Source organism: Channa argus, chromosome 6 (genome assembly GCF_033026475.1).
Source record: "Channa argus isolate prfri chromosome 6, Channa argus male v1.0, whole genome shotgun sequence".
In the NCBI taxonomy this organism is placed as follows: domain Eukaryota; kingdom Metazoa; phylum Chordata; class Actinopteri; order Anabantiformes; family Channidae; genus Channa; species Channa argus.
Window position 1 is genome coordinate 3,218,792 of NC_090202.1, and position 27,005 is coordinate 3,245,796.

At 38.1% G+C, this 27,005-nt stretch overlaps 1 protein-coding gene across 6 annotated transcripts in view; it reads right to left on the reverse strand.

Annotated features, from left to right (window-relative positions):
* Nucleotides 1-3,448: 3,448 nt before the first annotated feature.
* The window catches only part of myo18ab (myosin XVIIIA b), a 105,858-nt gene continuing 82,301 nt past the window's right edge, over nucleotides 3,449-27,005 (reverse strand). For 2 of the 6 annotated variants that reach the window (XM_067506466.1, XM_067506462.1), the window contains 10 exons: nucleotides 26,688-26,792; nucleotides 23,185-23,331; nucleotides 22,530-22,643; nucleotides 20,947-21,063; nucleotides 18,235-18,318; nucleotides 16,817-16,954; nucleotides 15,223-15,408; nucleotides 14,975-15,114; nucleotides 8,402-8,524; nucleotides 3,449-4,316 (listed from right to left, as the gene is read on the reverse strand). In XM_067506466.1, coding sequence (XP_067362567.1) covers nucleotides 4,151-4,316; nucleotides 8,402-8,524; nucleotides 14,975-15,114; nucleotides 15,223-15,408; nucleotides 16,817-16,954; nucleotides 18,235-18,318; nucleotides 20,947-21,063; nucleotides 22,530-22,643; nucleotides 23,185-23,331; nucleotides 26,688-26,792 — 1,320 coding nt within the window. In that variant the 3' untranslated portion in view covers nucleotides 3,449-4,150. Of the gene's footprint in view, nucleotides 4,317-7,179; nucleotides 7,274-8,401; nucleotides 8,525-12,516; nucleotides 12,562-14,974; nucleotides 15,115-15,222; nucleotides 15,409-16,816; nucleotides 16,955-18,234; nucleotides 18,319-20,946; nucleotides 21,064-22,529; nucleotides 22,644-23,184; nucleotides 23,332-26,687; nucleotides 26,793-27,005 lie in introns of all 6 variants that reach the window. The other 4 variants (XM_067506463.1, XM_067506461.1, XM_067506464.1 and 1 more) reach the window with 4 other exon arrangements.

The window sequence follows — 27,005 nt, forward strand, 5'->3', positions numbered from 1 at the left end:
CTGATTGAGAAGTTGAGCATACTGGGCCTGAACACCTCCCTCAACTGGATTCTGGACTTCTGGGGTGACTGTGGCGCAGGAAGGTAAAGCGGTTGTCCACCAATCTCACAGTTGTTGGTTCAATCCCCGGCTCCTCTGGTCACATGTCGAAGTGTCCTTGAGCAAGACACTGAACCCCAACTTAGTTGCTCCCGGTGAGTGTTGGCCAGCTGCATAGCTCCCCCACCTGTGTATGAGTGTGTGTGATTGTCAGTGTGAATGGGTGAATAAGAAGCAGTGTAAAGTGCTTTGAGTGCCGATAGGTAGAAAAGCGCTATATAAGTGCAGATCATTTACCATTCATTTACTTCCTGACTGGTAGACCTCAGTCAGTCTGGATCGGGAACAGCATCTCCAGCACCACCACACTGAACCCCGGGGTCCCCTCAGGGCTGTGTGCTCAGCCCTCTGCTGTTCACTCTCCTGAGCTACGACTGTGTAGCAATGCACAGCTTGAACCATATAGTCAAGTTTGCCGACGACACGACCGTGGTGGGTCTAATCACAACAAGTCAGCTTACAGAGAGGAGGTGCAACGGTTAACATTCTGGTGTGGAGCAGACAACCTGTCTCTGACTGTTGACAAAACCAAAGAGATGGTTGTGGACTTCAGTAGAGCACAGAGCGACCATTCTCCACTGATTATCGATGGATCCTCAGTGGAGATTGTCAAGAGCACCAAATTCCTTGGGGTTCATCTGGCGGACAACCTCACCTGGTCAGTGAACACCAGCTCCATCACCAAGAAAGCCCAGCAGCGTCTCTACTTCCTAAGAAGGCTGAGGAAATCCTTAGTCTAAGACCATAGTCTAAGGGATCTGCACTAAAGGTAGGAATCATTTGAGGAGATTGAGCATAAAACCTGTGGTATTCATCTGGACTTTCCGTAGAGTCGTTTTGACAGGAAGCATCCCTAAACGATACACGTTTAGCATTTGAAACTGGAAGCTGGTTAACAACCCTTGCTTGGAAATCACAGCGGCGAGCCTCAGCCTTTGTGCTCCCACTGTATCCAGCACCAAAAAAAAAACCCCATAACGGCTTCATCTCTTGGTTCATCAAACTGTACAGCCGCATTAAAGGCAACAGGTACTTCCTCCCCAGCATATACTGTTTGTGCCTGACTAAGATTGAAGTTGTCATCACTGACATTCGGACCACATGATGCAACGAGGCCTGCATGTTTCTTTAAGATCAGGCTTCGTGCGTTAGCAGCTGCAAGAGCGACGTTCACTTCCAATTCTTTCTCTGCTCTGATCTTAACCTCTTCCTGCTCCCTTTCTGCCCTAAGCTTAGCTTCTCGCTGTTCTAGGGCGTGTCTTTGCCTTAACGCTTCTGCCTTCATTACTAGATTAGCTCTCTCTAGTTCGAACTCAAGGCATGCCTTTGAAGCTGCAGTTGCTACAGAACTTGTTCTGGGCTTCCTAGATCTACTTGAGGATGCTACAGAAACACTGTCCTCAGGAGCAACACTCATCTGCCTTACGTGCTTCCTCACGACGTTGACGTGCCTCTGTTAACCAGCGTGCAACCTCTTCACCAAGTTGTTTGATTGTAGTTAACTTCGGCTCGAACCAGTCTTTCTGATCGGTTTTCATTAGTTTGAGATTAAGCTCATGAAATGCTTCTCTGAGTGAGGTATTTATGCTACAAACCTCACCAAACAGCTTGTTTAACTCTGGGAACAGCTTGGTTTCCACCACCATGTAACAACAACAAACTTAAAAGGTGAACTATAGGCAAACTATCAAAGCTATATGATTTCACTAATGATATCGTAAGTACACAGAAACATAACACACATTACAGTACATTTTACAATACACACTACATAAAACAAATAACTAAACAGAAAACCCATGGTTGGCTCATACAGATATATTATGCAGTCCCTCCAGTTTAATTAATTGAAGCGTGAATTATACACTATTATTATTATTAATTATACACCAACAATTTGAAACATCAGAGGAAAATCGCAAAAAACAAAACAAAAACAAAAATATGCCATTTTGGGCATTTATGACTGCAGTTTTATTTTTTTTCCTGCTGATATCAAAGCCTTTATCAGGGTAGTCTCTGGTGGTCAAAAGCACATTTCCTTATTGATTGCATAGATAACCAAAAATTTAAACCCAACTTTGCCCACAGTAAACACCCATGATGTTTCTAATGTCAATGTTAATAGGAATCACTGTGTTCACAAACCTAAAATTTGATGAATAGTCAGGCTTCAATGCAACATAAGTGATTTCACAGTATTGGTAATATAGACTGTATAGTGTCCAGGTAATAAAGTTAAAGTCAAAGAACCAAAAAAGGCCTTGAAGGAGCAGGAGGCCAGTTAGATTCTATATCTTTCATATTAAAACTACTGATGAGATGAATCCAAGTTAAGCTAAATTTATTACAATAAAACTACTGTGAGAAGCAAAGGTACTTGCAATACAGACCCATAGCTAATTGTTCTCACTGTTCAAGATTTTTGGGACATGACATAATAACAATAAAATATATCAACTGCATCAGTCAGTCAGAATACTAAAATCTCACTTTTCATACTATTCCATGCGCTGTCACATGTATATTATTGGTCATATTTTGTAATCATATAAATTAAAATTAATAAGGTTAGTTAAAATGCTTTGAACTTGGGATTTTTATGCCTCAATCCTGAGCCCAAAATGGGACATTCTTCTAGCTGGAAAATCCCATCATCATGACGTTTCAGTCGCTGTAGTCTTGGTTGACCTGCTGTCTATTTAGTGCTTAGGAATGAGCCATGAAAATAATGCCATGTCCCGCGGTGCACTTTTCTACAAACCTGCACTACCTATCTGTTCTTCACTGTACATAGACTGTACTGGTTTGCAACATATAATCGTACAAATATGTCTCTTGAAATAACTGTGAATGACCGATTTGTATGTTTAGTGATCAAGTTAGGTAATTTTATTGACTAACTTTGGCATATTACAATTTTCTTTGTAAGTAAAAAAACAAAACAAAAAACAATTGGTAGGGGCTAGAGCCCTCGTGTGAGAGCCTTTCTGTGCAATTAACACTAAAAAAAATATAAAATGACATTAATTTTTCACTTTAACATGCTGATTGTAAATATCCCATGCTTAGTGTTTTTGTGAGACAAATGACTGGTGTCCAAATTTAAATAAACTTAAAATAAACATGAGTAATGTGTGTGAGTAAAAAGCACTAAGACAAAACCAAAGTCTCTTCATCACCAAAAAAATCTAAATTTAAAGTACTTTGTTAATTCAGAGTTAACTCTGCCAGGAAATAAATAAAACAAAGGGCTTTACAGAGGTAAGCTCAAACCTTACAGAAATGAATTTGCTTGACAGTGGCACACAATATGTGTCAAGGATTAAAAACGCATGAGTCAAAAGGATAAAAATGCCAAAATGCTACACTTTAATCACAGAGCAGTTAGTGATACAGTTTTCCTCCCCATCAATTTTTAGCAAAAGGCAGAAATAATTGAGCAGATGATGACCATCTACTTCACATCGTAGCAGTTTAATAAATACCATAGCTGCAGACAAGCATACAAAGGAGCCCACTAAAATCATATGGCACTTACCATCAAGAAAAAACTGCTGGGACTTCTCCCAGGATTCAGTTAACAAAATGTGAAACCGTGTGCATGCACACACAGGTTTTTTGGCAATATATTTTAATGTGGCAATACATAGGGTTGAGTGTAATATATCTAAAGAAGAGAGGAGGAATGACAGAGAAAAAAAAAAGTATTACAATTGTAACCTTAAGTCCTTTGGCTCACTTACAACCATTACTAAAGAACAGGATGGCTGCAAAAGAAACTTCTGCTTGGATGTAACTAGCAAAGTCATTTTATTAATTACAGAGCTGGTGTTTGTGCAGTGAGATTAGACTGATAAGTGAAGAGTCATTAAGTCCACAAGATTTGTCAAACTACAGCCAAACAGTTATTGGCCATCTAGGGTATGTGGAGGTTTTTTCTTGCAGGGTTGTGTTTAGGTATGCGGTTATGTCTAGCCGATCTCAGCTGTAATCAACTTTGCATGCACAGTGAGGATACGTTAAAGAAAGTGTATGCTGAAAGGAAGGACTATGATGTCGCCTCATACAGCCTGTCCTCGCTGTCATCATCTTTCACATTTCTGCCATATTTGTAGCGCGAGTAGCAAGATCCCTGGTTCAGCCTTCCACCTACTTTTTCTTCATCTTCCTCTTCATCTGATCTATCAAAGCACTGCAGTCTTCGGCTAGGTGGACTGGAGAATAGAAAAACAAGAGGATACATATGTTATTTAAAAAAGGGCACAGAGAGTTGTCCGAGTGATGTCTAAGAGAGCTCACTGCACTGTAATGTAAAAGAACAAAAGAAAAAACAAAAGTAAATGTACTGTTTTGCATGTAAATAGAATGTAGCAAAAAGTTTGTGAAATTTGTTACAATATAAAAATTTAAAATACTATTTTTATACTCTTGGTGCACTAAATCTTCTAATATTGGCAACAATCAAATATTATGGCTGCACAACACCACAGATTTAAGACAGGAATCCTGTTTTGTCAATTTTAAAGTGTAAGTAATTAACTAATTCTCTAAACTCAACACTTTCAAATCAGAGTAAATCAAGGGTTTGTTTTGTAACTTTGCACTTACCTGGCACTGTTTTGTTTTGTTTATTACACCTGCCAGGTTACTAATATGATTTCCAACAATGTTGGGAATTTGTATTACAAACATTCCTCTTAAAGAATGAACCCTTACAAACCCCAAATGGTAGTGAGATGGTCATTATGATACTGTTTACTTGCTGCTAACTTGTACTATTTACTACTGTAGCATATTCATCTGTTAATGTTACCAATTGTCTTCTTTTGTTAAATATCTCCTCCATTGTGTGCTACTTGCAGCTTTTATATATTTACTGATGTTTGTTTGTGAATGTTTTACAATTTGCTTGTTTAATATATTTGCATATTTGTTGTCAAAGTAGAGAGTTTCCCTGTTAGTTGAGCTCTCCTGACCACCACAGAGTAGATAAACATTTAGCTATTATGAGAATTTAGCATCTCTGCTAGCATTTATTAGGAACAAAATATCAGTAATGTAATTATATGCAACTAAGTGCGCAAATCTAGCATGCACAACTGTTTCATGTTGTAATGGTTTATATTCAACATATGCCCTTCAATAACAAATAACGAGCAGTGTGTGACAGATGTAATTCCATTCCCAAATTAGTTAATTGAATTAGCATAAAATAAAACAAAAAACAACTGAAAATTAAACAAACAAAAATTACAATCTAAAATATATAAATTGTTATTGTGTCAGTTAAAACAGCATTATAAACCCTGACACAAGAAACTAGTACTATTTTATAAGTAATTTACTTACAGTAATACTGCAGACTGTGGGATTCACACTGTTAACTGTGCATTTCCAATACAATTGCTTCATGGTATAAAATCATGCTCAAGATCTAAAATGTCTGCAGTTATGGAGATAAAAGGAAAAAGGATATGGCCTAATTGATTCCTATTACTTTTCTTTCTGGTAATTCTGGTATTCTAGCCCTGGGAGTAATTTAAGGCAAATTAAACATCATAAATCTAATTTTCATCTAAAAGCATAAAATCTGTGACACATACAAGAAAAAATAGTAATGTGTATTAAACATAAAATATTTGTTCATGCCAAACATGATGCATTATCAAAAACAAAACCAACAAATAAGAATTCTCAAATGTCAATTTCAATCGGTACTGAATTCTTCTTGTTAAGACTAAAACAGTCTTTACTTGGTTAGGTCACATCATTCCTAAAGACACTCTTCAAGCAAAGTCTACAAAAGCATCCACCTACTTTCTGTATTAGTCACTGTCTGGCCGGTACAAGTATTTCAGCATCATACTGTCCACCTTCTTTTTTCTTTTCTTATCATACTTTTTGTTAAGGGGCCGTGAGTTGCTCTGTGCCACAGCTTTACTTTCCATTTCTAAGCTGTAAACCTTTCGAGATGGGATGAGTTGACTCTGATCCTGAATCCAACTCTGAATTTGAAGATAAAGAAGATGATGAAGACTGATTCCCTTTTTTATACATTTTCCTGGACTGGTTGGAGCTGCTCTGGTGGTTAAGGTCATCTGCTGATGTGTCAAACTTTGAGCTGTGGCTCTTCTTTTTCTTGCTTTTGCCTTTAATCTTGCTGGATTGGGGACTACTGCAGTCCACTGTACAGCATCTAAGACTGCTGGCAGGTTGAATCCTGTTAGCATTCTGAATATTTTTGATGTCATCTTTTACATTGTTGGATTTTTCCTCTTCACCCTTAGTGTCTTCCAAGCTCCTGTGCTTGTATTTGATTGGCTTAAAACTCAGCACTTCATTGATGGCTTTCTCCAGGTCAGGGTCAAGGTAATTGCGATGAGTGACTGGTTTGACTAAAAAAATCAACTCTGTCATTATCAGCAGTTGATGGTCTGGCCTGTGTTGGTGGGAAAGAGATACTGCGGCCAATGGGCAGAGAACTGTACATCTCAGAGAAGGGCACACTTTGACCGTTATCATCATCAACATCATACTTGCTCAGCTGGCTGCTGCCTGCCAAAGACATATGGGAAAATGGGAAACACTTCCCGGACTGCAACCCAAAGATCATCTACTATAGTAAGGGCTACTGGGAGTGCTCCCATAAAGAAATTGTCTGCCTCTGGCTTCATATAAGCTTGAAGTGTTTCGATAACATTCAAGTGGGCTTAACAGAGTTAAGCTGATAGTAGAGTTTGCATCATCTTTCGAGCTTGACCCAAAGTGTGTAGAGGCCTGATTTTTTTCAGAGAATGAAATGGTTGACTCAATGCCCAAGTCACCCCAGCGCCTGTCCACACTTTTCTTGGAATGGCTGTTGAGTTCTGAATAGGCCAGAGAAATGACTGATTCACGTTCATTTATGTTCTCCCTTGCCTGGGAATTTGTTCTGGAGCTGACTGAATACGAGTCATCTTTATGGAAACCTTTAGTATCTTCGGACTCCACATTCTCCTTAAGGGCACTAAAGAGGGCATCTCCTTTGCCTCCAGTTGAATTGAGCTTAGATCGTTTTCTGTGGCTAAGGGAACTTACCGATGACATAGATCTGCATGGTTCTACCTTGTTGCTTTCTTTATTTTGCTCTTTCCACTCTTTCCCTTCCTTTGCATCTAAATTTACAGCAAATCTAGAAAAAAATGATGAAGAAATAAGGATAGTGGGGGATAACATTTAATTAAATGATGAGCTACCAGGTCAAGTAGAATCAAGTGTGGGAAGGATGAATAAAACTTGAAATATAAAAACTGAAATGTGATAAGAAAGGTAAGATCAGAAATTTAGCAGAAAAAGATTACAGTAATGAAATAAAGACACAAATGTCCACTTGAGACTTAGGACTAACACAGTCGGGCATGCAGAAATTTAATGATTTTGGACATTGTGGCATTATGGTCAGAAAATAATGTTGCTACAACCGATTCATATATGTGACTAATCATCAAATATTGTACACATGAAACAAACAAAGAATCTAAAGAATTAAAATACTGTTTATTAAGAATTTGGCATGGCGGCATGAAGAACTTGTTTCCCTTTGATATTAAATTACCCTATAGTATAAGCTAAAGTTGTTGAAACCTACAACCTACAAAATTCCATTTTCATTTTTTAACCACTTTTTGGTAAACTACCAATTGCCAGGACTTCTATTATACTAGTAGTCACAGTTGGCTAGCTGAGTAATCAGTCAGTCAGTTCACATTTATGAGGACTACTGCTAAGAGAGATTTAAAAACTGCAAAAGCTTTTAAAGTTAGAGATGGCTTAGTCAAATCTTCATGTAAGGAAAAAATCTAAGTCAAATGAAGTAGTCAGCCTGCAGACTATTTAAATAATCTCATTAGGTGCCCTCAGGTAGACAATGCCAGCTGACGTATAGGCATATCTTATAACTCTCCACAAAGGTGGTTTTCTTTACACTTAACTAGTTCTGTCTTCACTGAGCAGATGAAAATAAAGACAAAGCAACTTAAAAGCTACATTTAAGCAATTTTAGTCCCCTCAACTATTTTCTCCACTTACTTTTTCATCTATTCAGCCTGAGGCCATAGCAGTTGCAGTTCAAGGTTACAATATGATACAGTATGATTTTATCAGTTTTCACTGAACATTTATAACAGGGTTGCCCCATCAAAAATGCAGACACCACACAATTAAATTCATCATCATAAACACAAAACAAAACAAAACAAATACCTGGCTATTTAATAACTGTTGCTTAAGAGTTGGTAAAACCAGCTGAATTTGCACTAACCTGGAGCTCTGCAGGCTGCTATCATCGCAGAGGTTCTTTGTGGAACTTTTGCTTTTGGACAACCACGACTTCACCCCATCTACACAATCCTCCACCTCAGAGTCGGTGTCAGAATCACCCTGACTGGTGCATTCAGAGACAGGAAAACAAGTCAGAGAAGGCAAATAAGAGCTGACATAGCAAAGAATGTTAGTATAATAGCAAGTACTTGTTAGTGTGGCAGCAAAGTTGAAGCATTAATTCTAGACAAAAGACAGCACATGCAGCCAGCTTAAAGGGCCTCTGCAAGAAAGTTAAAGGAAATCTAATAAAAGGACTATAGAGACTATACAATCAGTACTGGTAGGAGCAGAACAATTTCCAGTCAAAACCATCTATGTTTGAGGCTAGCAGCTGAAAGCCACAATTGGTACAGTATAACCTGGTAAATATTTTATCAAAAGACCTGCACACACACACTGTCATATGCATATACACATAATTGTCAGTCAGTTGACAGAATGATTTGGTAAATAGCTGGACTCTGCACCATTAAAAGCCTGAGACTTTGACAACATCCTTTGTCATAGTTCTAACTTGTTTTTTGTAGCACACTTATTAAATTCAAGGAAAGATTGGTATTTACCTGTACTGTATATAACTGAGTCCTTCATATAGGTAAACCACCTATCCCTATTCTTAAGCAAGATCTGTGAGATGTTTCATTATTATGAATCAAAACTTTTTTCAAGCTTTAGTTACTATAAGCAGACGATAAAATGCTAGAAAACAAAGAGCTCTGTGACTAATATGCAACAATGTGAAAGCGGAGGACAATTGTGCACATATTAGAGTATTCCAGCTATAGTAGCTGATTTTTGTCAGGTGTTAGTTGGTCTGTTATCAGTACCATCTTCTATTTTGTCAGAAGGAGCGACCTTACTTTCCTTTCGTACAAATGTAGGTACTGCTTTGACAAAATGCAATAATAAAGTAAATAAAATCTGGCATGTCATGATAAAGATATTATGATGAATAAAATATCAGATTAGGATTAAGTTTGATTCTTATGTAGGCATTCTAGCTGTACTACTAAACTATGGCCTACTTCTGTTTGTTGACGTGTGAATTGCCTGACAATATTCCAAAAATAGATAAATAATTGTATTCTATTATACTGGGTTTTACATATTATTTAAAGGTCTACTAAGTATTGTTAACTTGTACAGGTAAGTGGTTGTGGTAAAATGTGGTTTAGAGCTGTTTCAAGACAACCAATGATGACAAAAGTATGTATAATATAAAATGTAAAAGTATAGTATATAAAAGTATAAAATGCTTGTCCAACTCCAATTACAAAAAGTTGGGAAGATGTATAAAACGTAATTAAAACAGAATGCATTGATTTGTAAATCTCATCAACCCATATTTTTTCATATTAGCACATAAACAACATATCCGATGTTGAAACTGAGAAATGATAGCATTTCATGCAAAATATTAGCTAATTTTTAATTTGATAGCAGCAACACATCTCAGAAAGTTGGAACAGGGCTATGTTTACCGTTCACTCTTCTTTTAGCAACTGTCTGAAAAGTGAGGAGACCAGTTGCTAAAGTTGTAGGAGATGAATGTTGTCCCATTCGTGTCTGAGGCAGGATTCTACCTGCTCATCAGTCCTGGCCCTTCGTTGCTGGATTTTTTGTTTTATGATGTGCCAAATGTCTTCTATTGGTGAAAGGTCTGGACTGCAGGCAGAGCCAAACTCTTCTCCTGCCAAGCCATGCTGTTGTGATGGATGCAGTATGTGGTTTAGCATTGTCTTGCTAATATATGCAAGAGAAAGAGACATTGTCTGGATGGGAGTATAGGTTGCTCTAAAACCTCTATGTACTTTTAAGGATTGATGGTGCCTTTCCAGATGTGTAAGCTGCCCACGCTATAGGCACTGCGCCCGAATACCATCAGATATGCAGGCTTTTAAACTCTGCTGATAACAAGCTGGATGGCCCTCCTCTGTAGTCTGCATGGTTTCCAAAAAGAAACCTCAGACCGTTTTAAATGAGCTTTGGCTCAGAGAACACGGCAGCGTTTCTGGATCGTGTTTACATATGGCTTCTTCTTCGCATTGTACAGCTTTAACTTACATTCGTGGATTGGAACATTTTTTCCATTTTTTGGTTAACCCCTTCCCACCTTTACATTTTAAGAGGCTTTTTTTTATTTACGTTTTCACATCTTCATAACTTTTTAGAATTGGGGTAGTAAGTACTTGTACTCTCTCTGGCAAAAATTGGTATTTAGACATTTCAAACGGCCAAAGCTGTCTCTTAACATAGACCATATAGGTAGTTGCCCAGGGTGTCACCTGCTGGAGGAGGTGCTGTTGCAAGCCCTCAAAAAGTGAGTGCCAAACCATAATCTGTCCTAGGGCACCAAAATGGCTGGAGCTATCTGTTCAAATGGTTACTAGGACATTAATTAATTACATTAATTTAAGGTTAATGTGAAGTAGTAAATGACCATGTATCAAGTTGTCCATATTGCAAACAAACAAACAAATATATAAACAAATAAGGCACATAGTTGGTGTCCCAACTATGAAGAGTCACATGTCAACATGGCTTGATCCACAGGTCAAATGTCATGGAGATCAATAGAAGAGAACCTTGTACCACCCTTACAGGTTACAGAACCTTGACTTTCAGCTTTGTCCCCTAAACTTGCTAAGCATTAGCTAGCTCCATTTATGCCGAAATGGCACACTCGTAGATCTATAGTTAAAAATCTTATTAGATGAGGAGCTCGCTTTCAGTTTTGTAAAAAGTCTTCCAAACGTATCCACACTTTATATTTCAAGATATATTAGATGATACAGACAATGCAAAATTTTATGAATTAAGTTTCATATTGTCCTTAGACCTCATTCTTCTTTTATCTTCTGCTTTGGTTAGCAGTGCGGACATATGGGGCCCTGGGGGACAATTGACCCATCTCTATCTTCTACCAGATGTCAAAGCAAAGGCCTATTATTTAGTATATATATTTTTGCTTTTAATATTCTAATCTTTAAATGTTGGCTGTGCTGTAAATGACTTCTACTAAATAGATGGTTGTTGTTTTTTTTGAAGATAGACATTTATGTTATGTCTTGTGTAGGGCAGCTGTGGCACAGGAGATAGAGGGGGTTGTGTAGTAAGCAGAATGGCCGTGGTCAGTGTGTTTGGTCAAGACACTGATCCTATAATGGAAATGTTTCATACATTTGGAGACACACGCTTCTGTTTTTAAATGTGAGAGTGATTTTGACAAAAACCTGCTTTCCAGTTCTGTATAATAATCTTAATACCAACAAAAAGCAAACAAAGCTGGCAGAGGGGCAGAAGCTGCTGAGCCACAGTCATATCCTGCCTAAGAGTGGGTGAGTTAAACATTTTAAGTACTTAGGGAAGATGTTTTGCATACTGTTGTTCAAACACAGACGCATCATTCATAAGAGATTTAACTAAGGCAGGCAAAATACTCAGCAATATCCCCTCAAACCACATAAGGGAGAATTTTGAGGAGATCTCAGCTTCCAGGGGTATCACCAGAGCGATCATGACACTTGTGGCTTTCATATATAAATCTTTGCAAAGTAGTTATCATACAGACAATTCAAGCTGGAAGGCTTGTTTCATGCTGGTGCCTAACACATTGTCAGTGGCATTCATGCATCTCAGGGCATGTGAGGACATGCAATGAAGTGTGGAGCAAACCAGGGTTATAATTGAAGCTCACAGCACTGCTGATGATGCATTATTCTCAAGCTTTCACATAAAAGGAAAACCCCGCCTTAGGTTTACTGTATCACTGCCTCTTCCATGAGGCATTAATTTACATTGTTTGGATTTGGAATAGAGAATTTGTAATTTTCGGGGCCTTATAAGTATAATCACAGCAATCAGATTAAAATCACTGAAAGAAATGGCCCTGAATGCAAGATGCATTGCACATATTGTTTTTAGTTTTTGTTAAGGGTTTATTCCTTTAATGTGAGCTCTTTTCTACAGTGTCTCAACCAGAAGTGATAGACTAACTGTACTAAACTGCATATTTTTCAGTGCTAAAGCAAAACATCTGTTTAATTTCCTCACATTCTGTCCTTTTTTTTCTGATACTTTCCCACCATGTCTTGCAAACTGGTCATGATGATGGTAGGTGGATGGACAAGAAAAAGAAACACAGAAAAACAAAAGATAATAGAAAAGAAAAGCATGAGTTAAGTGTCAAATAAAAAATAAACATGAAGGATGCTTCATTTTATTTTTAACTTATGTATTGTATGGCAGACACTGTGATGAACCATTGTTCTTTCCTTTTGGGAAACCATCTGTACTCCAATCATCATGTTTTTTAGGACACAGACTAGGCATGTCACTCCACTGATATTGAGCACAATTATCTACTGCTGCTATACTTATATAGCAGTTGTTAGTTGAGATAGATTAAATAAAAGACTAGTAAATTCACTACCAGGAGACATTTGATTGTTTTGTTGAAAAAGAGACCATTTGATGATATTATACATGACAACTGATAACAACTTAACTCACATTAAATGGGTCCCATGTTTTAAATACGTTTTTTTTAACATGTGTACAGGTGTAACAGGTGTGAGCACATGGTTATCCAGGCTAAGCAAAAGGAATGCAAGCACTATATAACATTAAAAAATATAACCAATGATGATGGGCTTGTCTCTGTCCCTTTTCTTTTAGATCTGCATTTGACACTATTTATCACAACGTTTTATTACACAGAATGGAACATGTAATTGGGATTAAAGGAACTGCATTAGGTTGGTTTATATCATATTTATCAGATAAGATTCTAATTTGTCAATGTTAATTATAAATCTTCCACGCACAAAAAAGTTAGGTATGAAGTTCCACAAGGCTCTACATTAGGACCAATACTGTTTACTTTATATACATTTCCTTTAAGCAAAACTATTAGAGAACACGCTCTAACTTTCCATTGCTATGCTGATGACACCCATCTATCAACGGGACCAGATAAAAAAAAAATCCCCTCAAATTTTAAGTAAGCCTACAAGACATAAAGGCCTGGATGTCCTACAATTTCCTACTTCTAAATTCAGACAAAACTCAAAGTCATAGTATTTGGGCCTAAAAAAAAGAATGCTGTCCAACCATATCATTGCTCTAGATAAATGGTCTGCACTTATACAGGGCTTTTCTACCTATTGGCACTCAAAGCGCTTTACACTGCTTCTGGCCGGGAGCAACTAAGTTGGGGTTCAGTGTCTTGCTCAAGGCACTTCGACATGTGATAGGAGGAGCCAGGGATTGAACCAACAACTGTGAGATTGGTGGACAACCGCTCTACCTTCCTGCGCCACAGTCGCCCCTAGCATAACTCTGGCCCCCAGTACTACTGCAAAGAACCTCAGCTATTTTTTCAGATTTTGTCCTTAACCTCACATATAAAACAAATCTCTAGAACGGCATTCTTCCACCTACGGAACATTGCCAAAATTAGGAGCATCCTGTCTCAAAATGATTCTGAAAAACTAGTCCATGTATTTGTTACTTTTAGGTTGGACCACTGTAATTCACTCATTTTGGGATGCCCCAGTAACTCCCTAAAAAGCCTGCAATTAATCTAAAATGCTGCACAAGAATGCTGGCCAGAATCAGCAAGAGATATCATATTTTGCCTTCACTAGCTTCTCTATATTGACTTCCCATAAAACCTAGAATAGAATTTAAAACCCCGCTTCTTACATTTAAAGCTCTAAACGGTCAAGTTCCATCTCAGTTCTTTCTAAAAGACCTCATAGTATCCAACCATACAAATAGAGCACTTCTATTTCAGAATGCAGACCTACTTGTGGTTCCTAGAATTTTCAAATGTAGAATGGGAGGCAGAGCCTTTAGCTATCAAGCTCTTCTCCTGTGGAACCAGCTCTCAGTTCAAATTTTGGAGGCAGACACTTTCCTCCTTTCTTCCCTCTCTCTCTCCTCCTCTCACCCAACAATTAGTCATCTCCACCGTTTGACATTAACTTTGTGTCTTCTTTCTCCCGTAGTTGTCTTTCTCCTTCTTTCTTTCCCTCTCTGCAGGGGTCCCCGGCTTTGGAGTTGTGTGTTTTCCAGTACGCAGCTACTGGTCCTACAGCTACTGGTGCCTTGAGTATACTTTGTTGGGAATTGGCACCATGAAAATGAATGGCACATTAAATGAAATGATCTGTATTCTGTATGGTTAACATCACTATTCTTTGCATGTTCTTTAGAACATTCTGTGTGTTCAATTATGTTTTTGGAGGTTTGCTTATGCACAGTTTTCTTTTATGGTCCCACCACAGCTATTCAATCACGTTGGGGTATGAACCTTGATTCTTTTATTTTTCTGCAATTCTGTTGTAGACTTACTGGTGTGCCTCAGATCACTGTTTTGTTGCATGACCAAATTTTTACTAAGCTTTAGCTGTTTGCACTACTTTTGCATTAGCAAAGTTGTTTTGAAGTCCTTCAACTGTTCTATCATCTGGAACCTTAAATCAAGATTTTATTTATTTATTTGTACCTGTTAATAAGGTCTTCATTGTCATCACTCTCCATATCGTCTTCGATGGCTGCCTGGAGGTCACTAATCCTCTTGAAGGCAAGCTTTAGGTCTGCCTGAAGGCTCTGATTAGCAGCCTCTAAGCTCTCAATGTCCATTTCCTGTTGAGGAGACATGGAACATGAATGTTGATGTATGCTTTCAGTATTGTCTGATTATACTACTGTTCATTTATATTGCTGCCTTATTACATTTGGCCACATCATTACCATCTCATGTTTTTTGCGGCTGGCCTCAGCTTCCCTTTTAGCCAATTCACTCATCTCCTCTTTCACGTCGCGGATCTGTCTCTGTAGGCGTTTGCTCTGTTCCTTTTCTCGATCCTCAATGCTGCTATGCTGATCTCGTTCCTCTGTTACCTTCTCCACATTCTCCTTAAGGCGAGCCACAAGGCCCTGCAATAAAGAGACGAGGTTAATTAATATGGTAATACTGATACAATGTTACATATATCATGCACACAGTGTGTGAGATGCTGCAGATACAGCAAGACAGCACATAAAGATATCTGATGCAAATCCAAAGTGCTGGCAATGCCTAACCATCTTTAGGTATGTTATAAGAAAATCCAATGTACATACAGATTCCGAAATTATAGTGACTGGGAATAAAGCTTTATACAGATTCCCAAGTGCACTTTCTGTATGAATGGAAACTTTTCATGGCTTTTGCTATTAATTTTATTGGTTTCTAAAACACTAATTGCTGATATCTCTGAAACAAAGCCAGTGGCCTTCAATAGATTCAAAGGAAAGCTCATGATTAATAATGCCTGTTTGTGATTCAGTAAGTATGAATAGAAGCATCTCCACCCAGTCACAAAACAAAGGTAACTATTATGGAAATTTGTATCACTACATTGGAGTGGTGCAGCATATTGGCAACACATATATATAGTTGCAAGAAAAAGTAATGGGAAATGTAATTTGCTATTTTATTGTTTTCTTTATACATTGGTGATGAAATATGATGTGATCTTCGCCACGGTCACAACAAAAGGTCATAGGGGGTTTGCATTTACAGGGTGGTTTGGTAGCAATGCATTTATTGCCCAAAAAGTAATGGCTTAAAGCAGATTATAGTAATGAAAACTAAGATATACAAACATAGCAGAATTATGATGGCGATTTAAAGACATTATGTAAGCTACTGAAACAATGTATGTATTATTTCTAGGGTATTAGAATGTATTTGTAATGTACCATGGTTTTTAAGTTTTTGACTTTAAAAGTATTATTTGGGACAGTTGCAGGACAGTCAAATCAGACAAATCCCCACTGAGCAACTCCTAGCCAACAGTGGAGGAAAAACTCCCTTTAATGGAAGAAACCATCCAGCAGAACCATCTGCACCAATGTGTTCATTATCACATCTGCAATGTAGTCTCCCACAATGTATTTGGGGCTGTGTAGTCTACAGCAGGAGGTTGTGAGAGAAGAAAAGAAGCAAAGGTTATGTTTGGTTTTTTTGTTACTTAATTTTTCTTAAAGTTGAAGAGTACTTTGGTCAACTTTTTAAATGTGCTTATACATAAATTGACTCTTATATAGCAGAAATCAAATGTAAGACTTTTAATGATGGCAAATAGCCTGAAAAGAAAAGCAAATAACTGACAGAGGCTGACACATGTTCATGTGGCTTCTTAAATGTACAGTTTATTATTACAACCTTTTTCTGTTCCTGCTGTCATTCTCTAACCCCTGCAGCTTATTTCGCAGCACATATTTCACATCCTTAAGCCTTCTCTCTAAGTTGCCTACGACCAGCACCGTTAGTGATCCTCCAGCTGCCTTTGGCTCTCACCTCCAGGCGTTTGACCTGGGTCTTCTCAAACTCCAGCTTAGTGTCCAGCTCACGAATTTTGGCCTCTTGGCGGCTGACAAGAGATTTCTCCACCATGGACTGCTCCTGGAACTCAAGCTGTCTCTGAAGCACTTGCATCTAAAAGATAAACATATTTATTATAATGTATTTGTGCCATTGATAAGCTAAAGTAAAAATTACAAAAGGGTTCTGCTTTCCTACTTGCACTCCACTTTAGAAAAAGTCAATTTCCTGGTCATTTCCTATTGGTCATGAAATGTGATCTGGTTCTTAGCTAAGTCACAAATATCAACAAACATAATATTTCTATACTGATAAAATACAAAGTCATGATCTTTAATTTCTGTTTTACACAATAAATATATATACTAAAGTGATGGTGGGAAAAGTAATGGCATCTGTGTTTTAGCAATTGGTTGAGCCACCTTTGGCAGCAACAACCTCAAGCAGGCACTTCCTGTATCTGTGGAGGAATTTTGGACCATGTTATTGTTTCGAGTATTAAGCTTAAATTATATATTTTTTACCTTTTTTCTTGTGCACAAAAGTTAGGATTATGAGTCTATTACAGGGTCCTCATACATTTATATATTTATATAAGCTTTATAAAAAACTATTTTTTTGTCCTTTCAGCTTATTCTGTGAGTTCAGGGTCGCCACAGCGGATCATTGTCAGCATGTTGATTGAGGCCATTTTTTTTTTTTTTTAAATGCCGGATACGGATGCAACCCTCCCCAATTTCTACCGGGACTGACATGTATGTCGTCATTCAACTGCTGGCTGTCTAGGTGGTGTCCAGCAAACGATGTGGGGTACATAAATAATTGGAAAAGATTTTTATTAAATACAAAACTTCACAACCTAAGCAGGGCTCAACAGTGCAAGCTACAGCACCACAATATATCGTTTTCAGTATCGTCATTGTGAGGTGAGCACGGGCAATGTTCACATCACACGATGTGCAATATTAAGTGAGGCAAATTGTATGTATATGAAAATGTAATTATTTCATATACAAAAAGGAATACATCGACCAAAAACTCTTACTTTGTCGACAGGGGCTACTATTGTTATGTGTTCTTGTGCAGTGTAGGTGTGCTTCTCATAACTTCAGCAGCAATGAGTAGGTCGGAGAAGCAGGGCAAGTGTAAAGGCTATGAGTTTTCAGAGGCAGACTCAAAACTGGGGGTTATAAATAAATGTCAGTATTTTCCTGTACACCATGTCTGGCACCTGACAATAAGTAATATATTAACCCATTACCTAAACAAAAATAGAACAAAAAAAGATGGCATGGGGCTGAACTTCCTTGGTCCATCTCTACCTTTCTCTACATTAAGATGGACTGCAATATTGAACTGCCTATTGTTGTAATGTGCAGAAAGCCAGCATGTACCTTCTCCTGAACTTCTTGTTTCTCACTGAGGGCCTCCTCCAGCTGGGCTTGTAGGTCACTGATTTGAGCCAGGTTCTGGGCTGACTGCAGTAAAGAAGAAAAAAAAAAATCCAGTTATCAATCATATAGTATACACTTTTTTTGCAGCACCAGCAGATGACGCAGATACCTACACACAGACCCAGAAAGCTACAAGGAGTTCAGTCCCAGGAATTTAGACAGAAAGGATTGATCAGGAGGCAGGTAATTCATCATTCTATTTGTGATGAACAGGGAGAACTTTTACTCTACTTTCATTTCCACTTGCTGCTCAACTCCACATACAGCTACTTTAGTAATAATGGCTTTGGAACTTGCTAAATACCCGGACGTTCAAAAATGACTCAACTGATGGAGATGGATGTTTTAAGAAAGTTAACATATCAGCTTGTTGACATATTAGACAAAGCTTTAGCTTTGTATTAAGAATAATCCACCAGCCAATCAATGTCATCCACTTGTTATTTGATGGAAGATTAAATTTTATTTTTACATTCCTTAAAGGTTGTAGTTTAGAATTGTTTAATGTCACAATGATTGTATAAGGTCCTCTCGTAGTGCTATGGTATATTTCTCTTTTCAATGTTGTGCTACATTTTTCTTGATTTATGCTAAATATTAAGTTTAATGTCACTTTACAAATCCCAGTTTCTGCTCTATTATCTGTGGGGAGTTAAATATTTCAGCTTCTATAGCATCATTTTGTAGATTGTGCAGTCAGTGCAATATTTTTTGCTGTGGTCTGGGGTGAACACAGACTTTACAAACTCCTCTCAATCCTGGACCACCCCTTCAAACCACTGCATGGAGTGGCGGCTGTACAGAGCAGCACATTTAGCTAGCGATCATTTTCAAGTGCTCCATTTCACAATTCCCCATATCTAAGGGGGGAGGAGGACATGGACTAAAAGTCAACAAAAACTGGGCTAAATATAGACAATATATTTCCTATCCTCTTACTCCTAAATAGTTTCAGTATCAGTATCACTGTATATAGTGCAATGTATATGGGGCTCCATTTACAAGTATATCATGCAAATGGAGCACTATATCATAACATTTCATTGCATTGTCAACTACCACAGCCTCCCATCCAATTTTTCACGATTATCATGTATTACTTAAGTAATTCCATTATGTTTTCCACTTAATAACATAACATGATATAATGTGTGTTATCATTAGAACTCTTCATCTAATGTTACTTATCCTGAGTTTTCTCGTATTTTTACTTTTTTTAACGTGTTAATGTCAAACTTTAAAAAAACAGTGCCATTAAGTAAAACATGCTGATACTGTATATTTAAACGTGGGATAAACGTGGGTGTTCTGATTGTCTTTAACAGGTAGGGCCTTCAAACTGAGGGTTTTTAGAGGTATACTCCAAACTAAGGGTTATAAATAAATATCCGCATTTGTCTGTAATTCTCTATTAATTGCCATATAAAAAAATATTAAAATATTTCACATGATTACCTAAAGCTGGAGGCACACTGGAGGAAAAGCGAAGACTGTCAAAGACAGGACAGTTAACTCATAAAGACTGTTTTCAACAACTCTCACAGATTTCGAGTCTCTTATAGCCTGGAAGTGGCACACACCTGACAACTTCGAAAACTGGGGCCAACACACTTAACAACTGGTGGGAAACGATTGGAAGTTCATGGAGATAGACACCCCCGACAAATCCTCCAAGAGCAGAAAAATTCTTACATGTTCTTTTGCCAAAACAAATATTGCAGCTACCGGGAACTTCTATTTTCAGCCTAATTTGTGTGTAAAAAGATGTTTCAAAGATGTTTTTAAAATAACTGGCAGAGACTGCATCATAAGCTAAATAGTATTTTTAAACAGCACACACTTAACAATTGTCTCTGCTGTCTGTCAGCCCTGATTAGGCCACACTGGCACTGACCAGGACCAACTATGTCAGACCAATTGTCACACATAAATTTCATAACCGGCTATACAGTCAAGTGTGTGCCAGCCTTTTTTTTAATGTTGTTAACCACTCCCATCCCAAATATATAAATTTGCATTACTTTTGTAACAATACTAGATGATACCACAATACTATATTGTATTATTTTATTATATACTATACTACTAAGGTAAGCTATTAAAAATGAATAGAGAAGGTCCAGAGAAGGTCAATGAACAACTGAAGTGGGGCTATGAATTGTACCAGGGTGTTTTTACCCCATTAATACTATATGTATAATATATGATGATGTTAATACTTGCATACAAGTTTTCCCGGCAGACTAAGCATCTTTTTGTGAATTGCTGCTTGTGGCTACTTTACTTGATTGTTTTAAGGTAGATTCACTCATAAACCATAAGTAAACGAGTTTATTCATTCTGCAATTACCTCCAACTTGATGAAAACTAATAAGAATGCATATTATTAATAACTGAGTAAAGCTAACTAATAATTTGTACTTTGTACATTGTGTGAATGAGAGAGAGAATGTTAGTGTATAGATTGAATGCAAATATTTACATTTTTTCTTGTGAAATGAAATAGCCTATGTATTTTTAGAAGGAGTTATATGCTGCTGGATAAAATAACAAAGTGGCTAACAGCTACTGTGGCTGGTGATGACAAAGTTAGTGTCCAACTCTGGTGCACACACAGTGAATGTAAAACAAACAGTAACCAGAAAAGCAGACCTGGGTCACAGTTGCCTTGTGTTTCTTAAGCAGCTCATTGAGGTCTTCCTGGTCCTCCTCCATCCTTGACTGCAGTTCATTTTTCTCTCTCTGCAGACGACTCAACTGCTCCTCCAGCTAAGGGACAGACACAAAAATAAAATTGTTGTTCAAACACTATGTGAGCCTACGTCCATGAGTGTTTTTACAAAATACTGACCACAACATAATTTGGTTGAGATGGATAAGAGTTGGTTGACGTTTTTAAACATTACTGATCCATTAATTAAAGATGATCTCTAATTTTATTATTCACATTAATCTTGCGATTGCTGCGAACAACACCTGTACTCATAGTAAATGTATACAACAAAGCTTGTTACAACTGAATATAGATGGGCAGCATCTGCCACTTGGAGTGGCGTCTGCTTTATATATAGATTAAAGCAGACAAAGGGAGGGGGTATATGACAGTTCGCTAGTGATCTGTCATAACCAAGATAGCAAGGATTCAGAACACTGCTCCCATACATTTATCTCTCTTCCCCAGTGAATAAAATAAATGAACTGCTACTCACATCAGACTCTTAACATTCATCTGCCCTGTGCTTCACTAAAACGTAGCTCAGCGAGTCTTCCTCAGACAGCACACTTGTAGCTAACTATTTTATTTTATTTTCTACATTTATTGTAGAAAAGAGTCTGGAAACATTGCCTGAAATTTCCAATCAACACTGTGTGCCTCCAGAAACTAGGACAGATAGTAGGAGGTCACCACTGCCACCACCAGATCTCCACCATATCTATAGGTAACAGGCCATGTCAGGCCACCATGTCAATAGGTAACAGTTTTAGGGTGTTGAGAGATATACTGAATAATGTTTAAACCATCCTTCCTACCAGAGCAGTTATGCTCTAATATGAATCTATGTCTTTCATATAATTTTGAAAAAAAAAACAAAAAAAACAAACTTCAATGTATACATTTAGTCATTTATACATTTTCTGCTTAAGCAAATAAACATGACCACATCTTTGCCTCTCTGTCCTGCTGATGTGTGTTTTGTAGTTTACAGTCAAAAGGACTGACAAACCTGACACTGGAGTCATGTAGCATAAATTTTCACAAAGAAGATCAGTGTTCTGATCATGGGTTCTAAGGAGGTTGTTTAGGGGCAGTAAGTAGCCCGGTCAGATTTCACTACATAATCACAGGGGTTGACCATTCATCTTAGAATCCGCTTAGAAAACATCCCACATCTGGACAGATTCATGTGCGTATCACACAGAGTTTAGGCTGCTACATCTGTAGCTTCTATTCAAATATCAAATTATATAAAATGCATTTTGCAGTGGTAGAACTAGTATTACAGTTAATGATAATGTCTAAAGTTATTGTAGTTTTTTTCATTTCACTCAACTACAATATGGAAGGAAATACTGTGCTGTTTACTTTTCAGATTTAAGATAATCTATACATCAGCTTATATTTTATGATTGATCATTTTGTGCATTTATTTATTTTAATCAACTCCACCATTACAGCTGTAAAGTGATGTTTACACATAAATAATTATATTCCAGGAGGATCCCACTGAACTGACTGCTAGTTTTGTTTTGGAGATGTCCTCCATCTGAACATGCAGGTCTTCAATCTCCACCTCCATGGATTTACGAGCTTTAACTGCAGTAGCACAGGTAAACTCTGACTCCTCCAGCTGAAACAGACATAGAAATTAATCAGTTCAGTAGTTATTCAGTAGCCTCATAGTACCCAACACCAAGTGTGCATTTTAACTGCAGTCACTTTGATTCTGGTCCTAATCTAGGACATAAACAAAAAAGGCATGAACTGGCTTGGTATCAAAAAATATAAAAAAGTAAGACAGAAAGTAAGTAAATAAGAAAGAACAAGAAAGAAAGAATGTCTTGGCAGTCTTAAGGAAACAATTAAACCAAATCCTTATCAACATAAACAATAGAGCCAGGTATTAAAGACAATGTTTACAGGATTACAGAACAGTGTTTTCCAGCTCATGTTATTCAAGCCCAATGGTTAGAGCCAACCAAATGTTCTCAAACATTTTCAATGAACCAGTACAAGAAGAAAAAAAAAAAATCACTGTTTTGATTAAAGGCGTTATACCTTAGACATCTTCCAAAATTCATTACTCGCTATGACAGGTCATATGGTATTTCTAGTATACTGTCTCTAACTAGTACAGTATTGTACATAAAGTAGTAATTTCATCTGTGTACCTGGTTCTTGAGCTGGGCAATTTCCCTCTTGCTAGGTGCATTGTTCTTTATGTGGTCCAACATGATCTGGGCATCAGCCAACAGGGCCTTGGTTCTCTTCAGGTCCTTCCTCAAACGCTTCTCGGTCTCCATGTCACCATTTCTCACCTTGGAAAATACGTACAGCTAAGGTCTTGACTCAAATGATATATCTGAAATCAGCCAAGGACTTAATGTATTTAACAAATATTTGGCAAATTCATTGCCAATTACTAAAATGTTATAATATATATTAATATAGCTAAGAAAACCATAAGAAAGATTTACAAAATAAACAAGATGGAGTGTTAATTGCAACAATTATCAAAAAACATTCACAATATTGAATATGTTTAGAAATATTAGATAACTGACTGTTGTAAAAAGAGTAAACCTGTGAACTTTAAGAAATAAGATATCATGACCTGGACGATTCACTCTTATACCCCTTTCAGGGGTCGCCACAGCGAATCATGTGCCTCAATCTAACCCTATTCTCTCCATCCTCTTCTCTAACACCAACTAACTTCATGTCCTCCCTAACTACATCCATAAATTTCCTCTTTAGTCTACCTCTAGACCTCCTGCCTGGCAGCACCAAACTCAGCATCTTTTTACTGATATATTCTCAATCTCTCCTCTGAATATGTCCAAACCACCTCAATCTGGCCTGTCTGACTGTATCTTCAAAATATCTAACATGAGCTGTCCCTCTGATGTATTTATTCTTGATCCTATCCGTCCTCGTCACTCCCAAAGAGAACCTCAACATCTTAAGCTGTGCAACAACCATTCCTGCCTCCTGTCTTTTCTTCAGTTCCACTGTCTCTAAGACGAACAACATCTCTGGTCTCACCAATGTCTCGAACACCTTTCCATTCTTTGTCACTGATACTCTTATCACACAACACGCCTGACACTTTTCTTGCCCCATTCCAACCTGCTTGCATACCCTCTTCATCTTTTTTCCACTCTCCATTGCTCTGAACTGTTGTCCTGCACTTTTTTTACCTTGCTCCCTGTAACCTTACCGTTACATTTGGGTAACTCTTATTCAGACACATGTATTCAGTCTTACTGCGGCTAAGCTTCATTCCTCTGTTTTCCAGAGCAGACCTCCACCTCTCTAGATTTTGCTCCACCTGCTTCCTGCTCTCGCTACCTATCACAATGTCATCTGCAAACATCAGAGTCCATGGACATTTCTGTCCACCCTCAACCTGTCAGCCTGTCCATCACCAGAGTAAACAAGAAGGGGCTCGGAGCCGATCCTTGATGCAGACCCACCTTGTGATGGAAAATCAAGTATTTTTAAATGATGATTAAATTTATTCCTTAGCATTTTACCTAGTTGTAATTGCAACTTGTACTCAGTTTTCTTTTAAGAATGTTTAAAAGATTGTATGTTGTTTAAACTTTGTCTCATATACATGTTTTGTCTTGCAGAACTGCTCCAAGGTCAGTTATTGTCTAACAGCAGACTATCCCACACTGACTCTGACCCAGAGTCACTCCATGCTCACAGGTGCTTATCAAAGTCCTGGAAAGGGAAATGGTTTCCATAAAAGGAGAAAGGGCCGGGGGCAGTTTCCTAAGGGTGGAGGAAGGTCTGCCCATTAACAGAAAGTTATAAAACTAATGTGTGATGTATGAAATTTAGAACTGGACAGAATGGAAAATTGAAACTCTGTCAATGTACTTCTCTCTTGCAAGATAATAAAACCCTAAAAGCTGGATGTTGAAGCTTCTTTACTGATTACACTTGAGGTGTCTAAGACCAGATATTGTCATTTTTTCCATGACGACCTCGACCTTGTCACACCTACAGGACACCTGATGTCCTGCACCACTCTAACATACTTCTCTGCCACTTCAGACTTTCACATAGCAGAGCTCCTCTCTCTGCACCATGTCATACCCTTTGTCTAAAGCTTCAAAGAGGCAATGTGGCTCCCTATGACCTTCTCTGTACTTCTCCATAAGCCTTCTCAAAGCACATACTGCAATCTGTTCTACTCTTTCTAGGCGTGAAACCATATTGCTGCTCACCTCTGCCCTTAACCTAGCTCCCCAACTCTGGACATCTCCCTTGTTCTTAAAAATGAGCACCAGTACACTTCTTTCCTCATTCGTAAGCTCTTCAAATTACTCCCTCCATCTTCCTATCACAGACCTGGCACCTGTCAATACTGTTTCTTCCCTATCTTTAATCTCACTAACTTGCTGCACATCCATTCCATCTCTATTTTTCTGCCTCACCAACCTGTACAAATCCACTTCTCCCGTCCTCACTGTCCAACCTAGCATAAAAGTAGTCATATGCTCTTAGTTTGTCCTTTGCCACCTCTACCTTCACTTTAAATCTCCCTGTACTCCTGTCTATTCTCTTCAGTCCTCTCAATGTCCAACTTCTTAGCTAACCTATTTCTCTGTATACACTTCTGAACTTCCTCGTTCCCACCCCCAAGTCTCCTTGTCCACTTTCCTCTTTTCTGAAGACACACCAAGTATCCTCTTACCTGTCTCCTTGATCACATTAACTGTAGTTGTCCAGTCATCTGGCAGCAAATCCTGACCACCCAGAGCCTGTCTCAGCTCAGGCCTGAAAACTACACAACAATCTTTTTCAACTTCCACAACTCCTCTTCTCTGCCTTAGTCCTCTTCATCTTCCTAATCACCAGATTCATTTTGCACACCACCATCCTGTGTTGTCTGGCTAGACTCTCCCCTACCAATACTTTGCTGTCACTGATGTTGGCACAAGATGTATTCCACTTGACTGCTTCGACCTCTGCTTTTATATGTCACCCTATGTTCCTGCCTCTTATGGAAGTATTCACTACAGCTGTTTTTTTGCAATCTCTCTGCGTTCCTGCCCTGAAGACCAAACCTCCGTATCACGTCCTCATCACCTCTATTCCTTTCACCAACATGTCCATTGAAATCTGCACCAAACACCACTCTTTCACCTCTGGGGATAAACAGCCTCACTTCATCTAACTCACTCTAGAATTTTTTTTTCTCTTCTAACTCACATTCTACCTGATGTGCATAACCACTAAAAACACTGAACATCACACCTTCAATTTCCAGCTTCAGAATTCAAAGTCCCTACTCTCAGTCTAAACTCTTGGCTTTCCTCTTCTCTCTCTGCCTACGAACACGCATTCCTCGTCTCCTTCTTCGATCAACAGAAGCCCATTTTCCACTGGCACCCTGTAGGTCAACAGTAGTAGTCGCGGTCGTTGTTAAACCCAGGCTGTGACCGATCCGGTATGGAAGTCAGATTCGATACGGAAGTTATGATTCACATTTGATTTGGCATGTGTTTTAAACCTGATGCACTTCCTGAAAAATCATTTTAGTTCTAAAAGTTTTAGTCTGAAGGACCATCAAGTAGAGGAATGCTTTAGGAAACCACACTACACTGTGTTTTTTTTACATATCTCTGGAGATCCATCAAACCATGTTAAATGTAGTTACCTTATCCTGTGCTGACAGAAGCTTTGATTCCAGTTCTCTCTTCTCTTTAAGCACCTTCTGCTTGTCATTGTACTCTTCTTCAAACTGAACTTCCATTTGCTTCAGCTACAGATGGATGAGATGAAAAATTTACTATGGTTAATAAAAAGTTAGGTTGTTGACTTTCCACAGAAAACAAGCAATTAGTCGAACAGTCGACACTTTACTCTTGATCAGAATAGCTGACTGACAAGCAGACCTGGCTATTCCTAGTGCAACTGCTCGGTGGAGGAACAGTTCACAAGATTCAGGGTTTGGGTTATAAAACAATATGGGAAC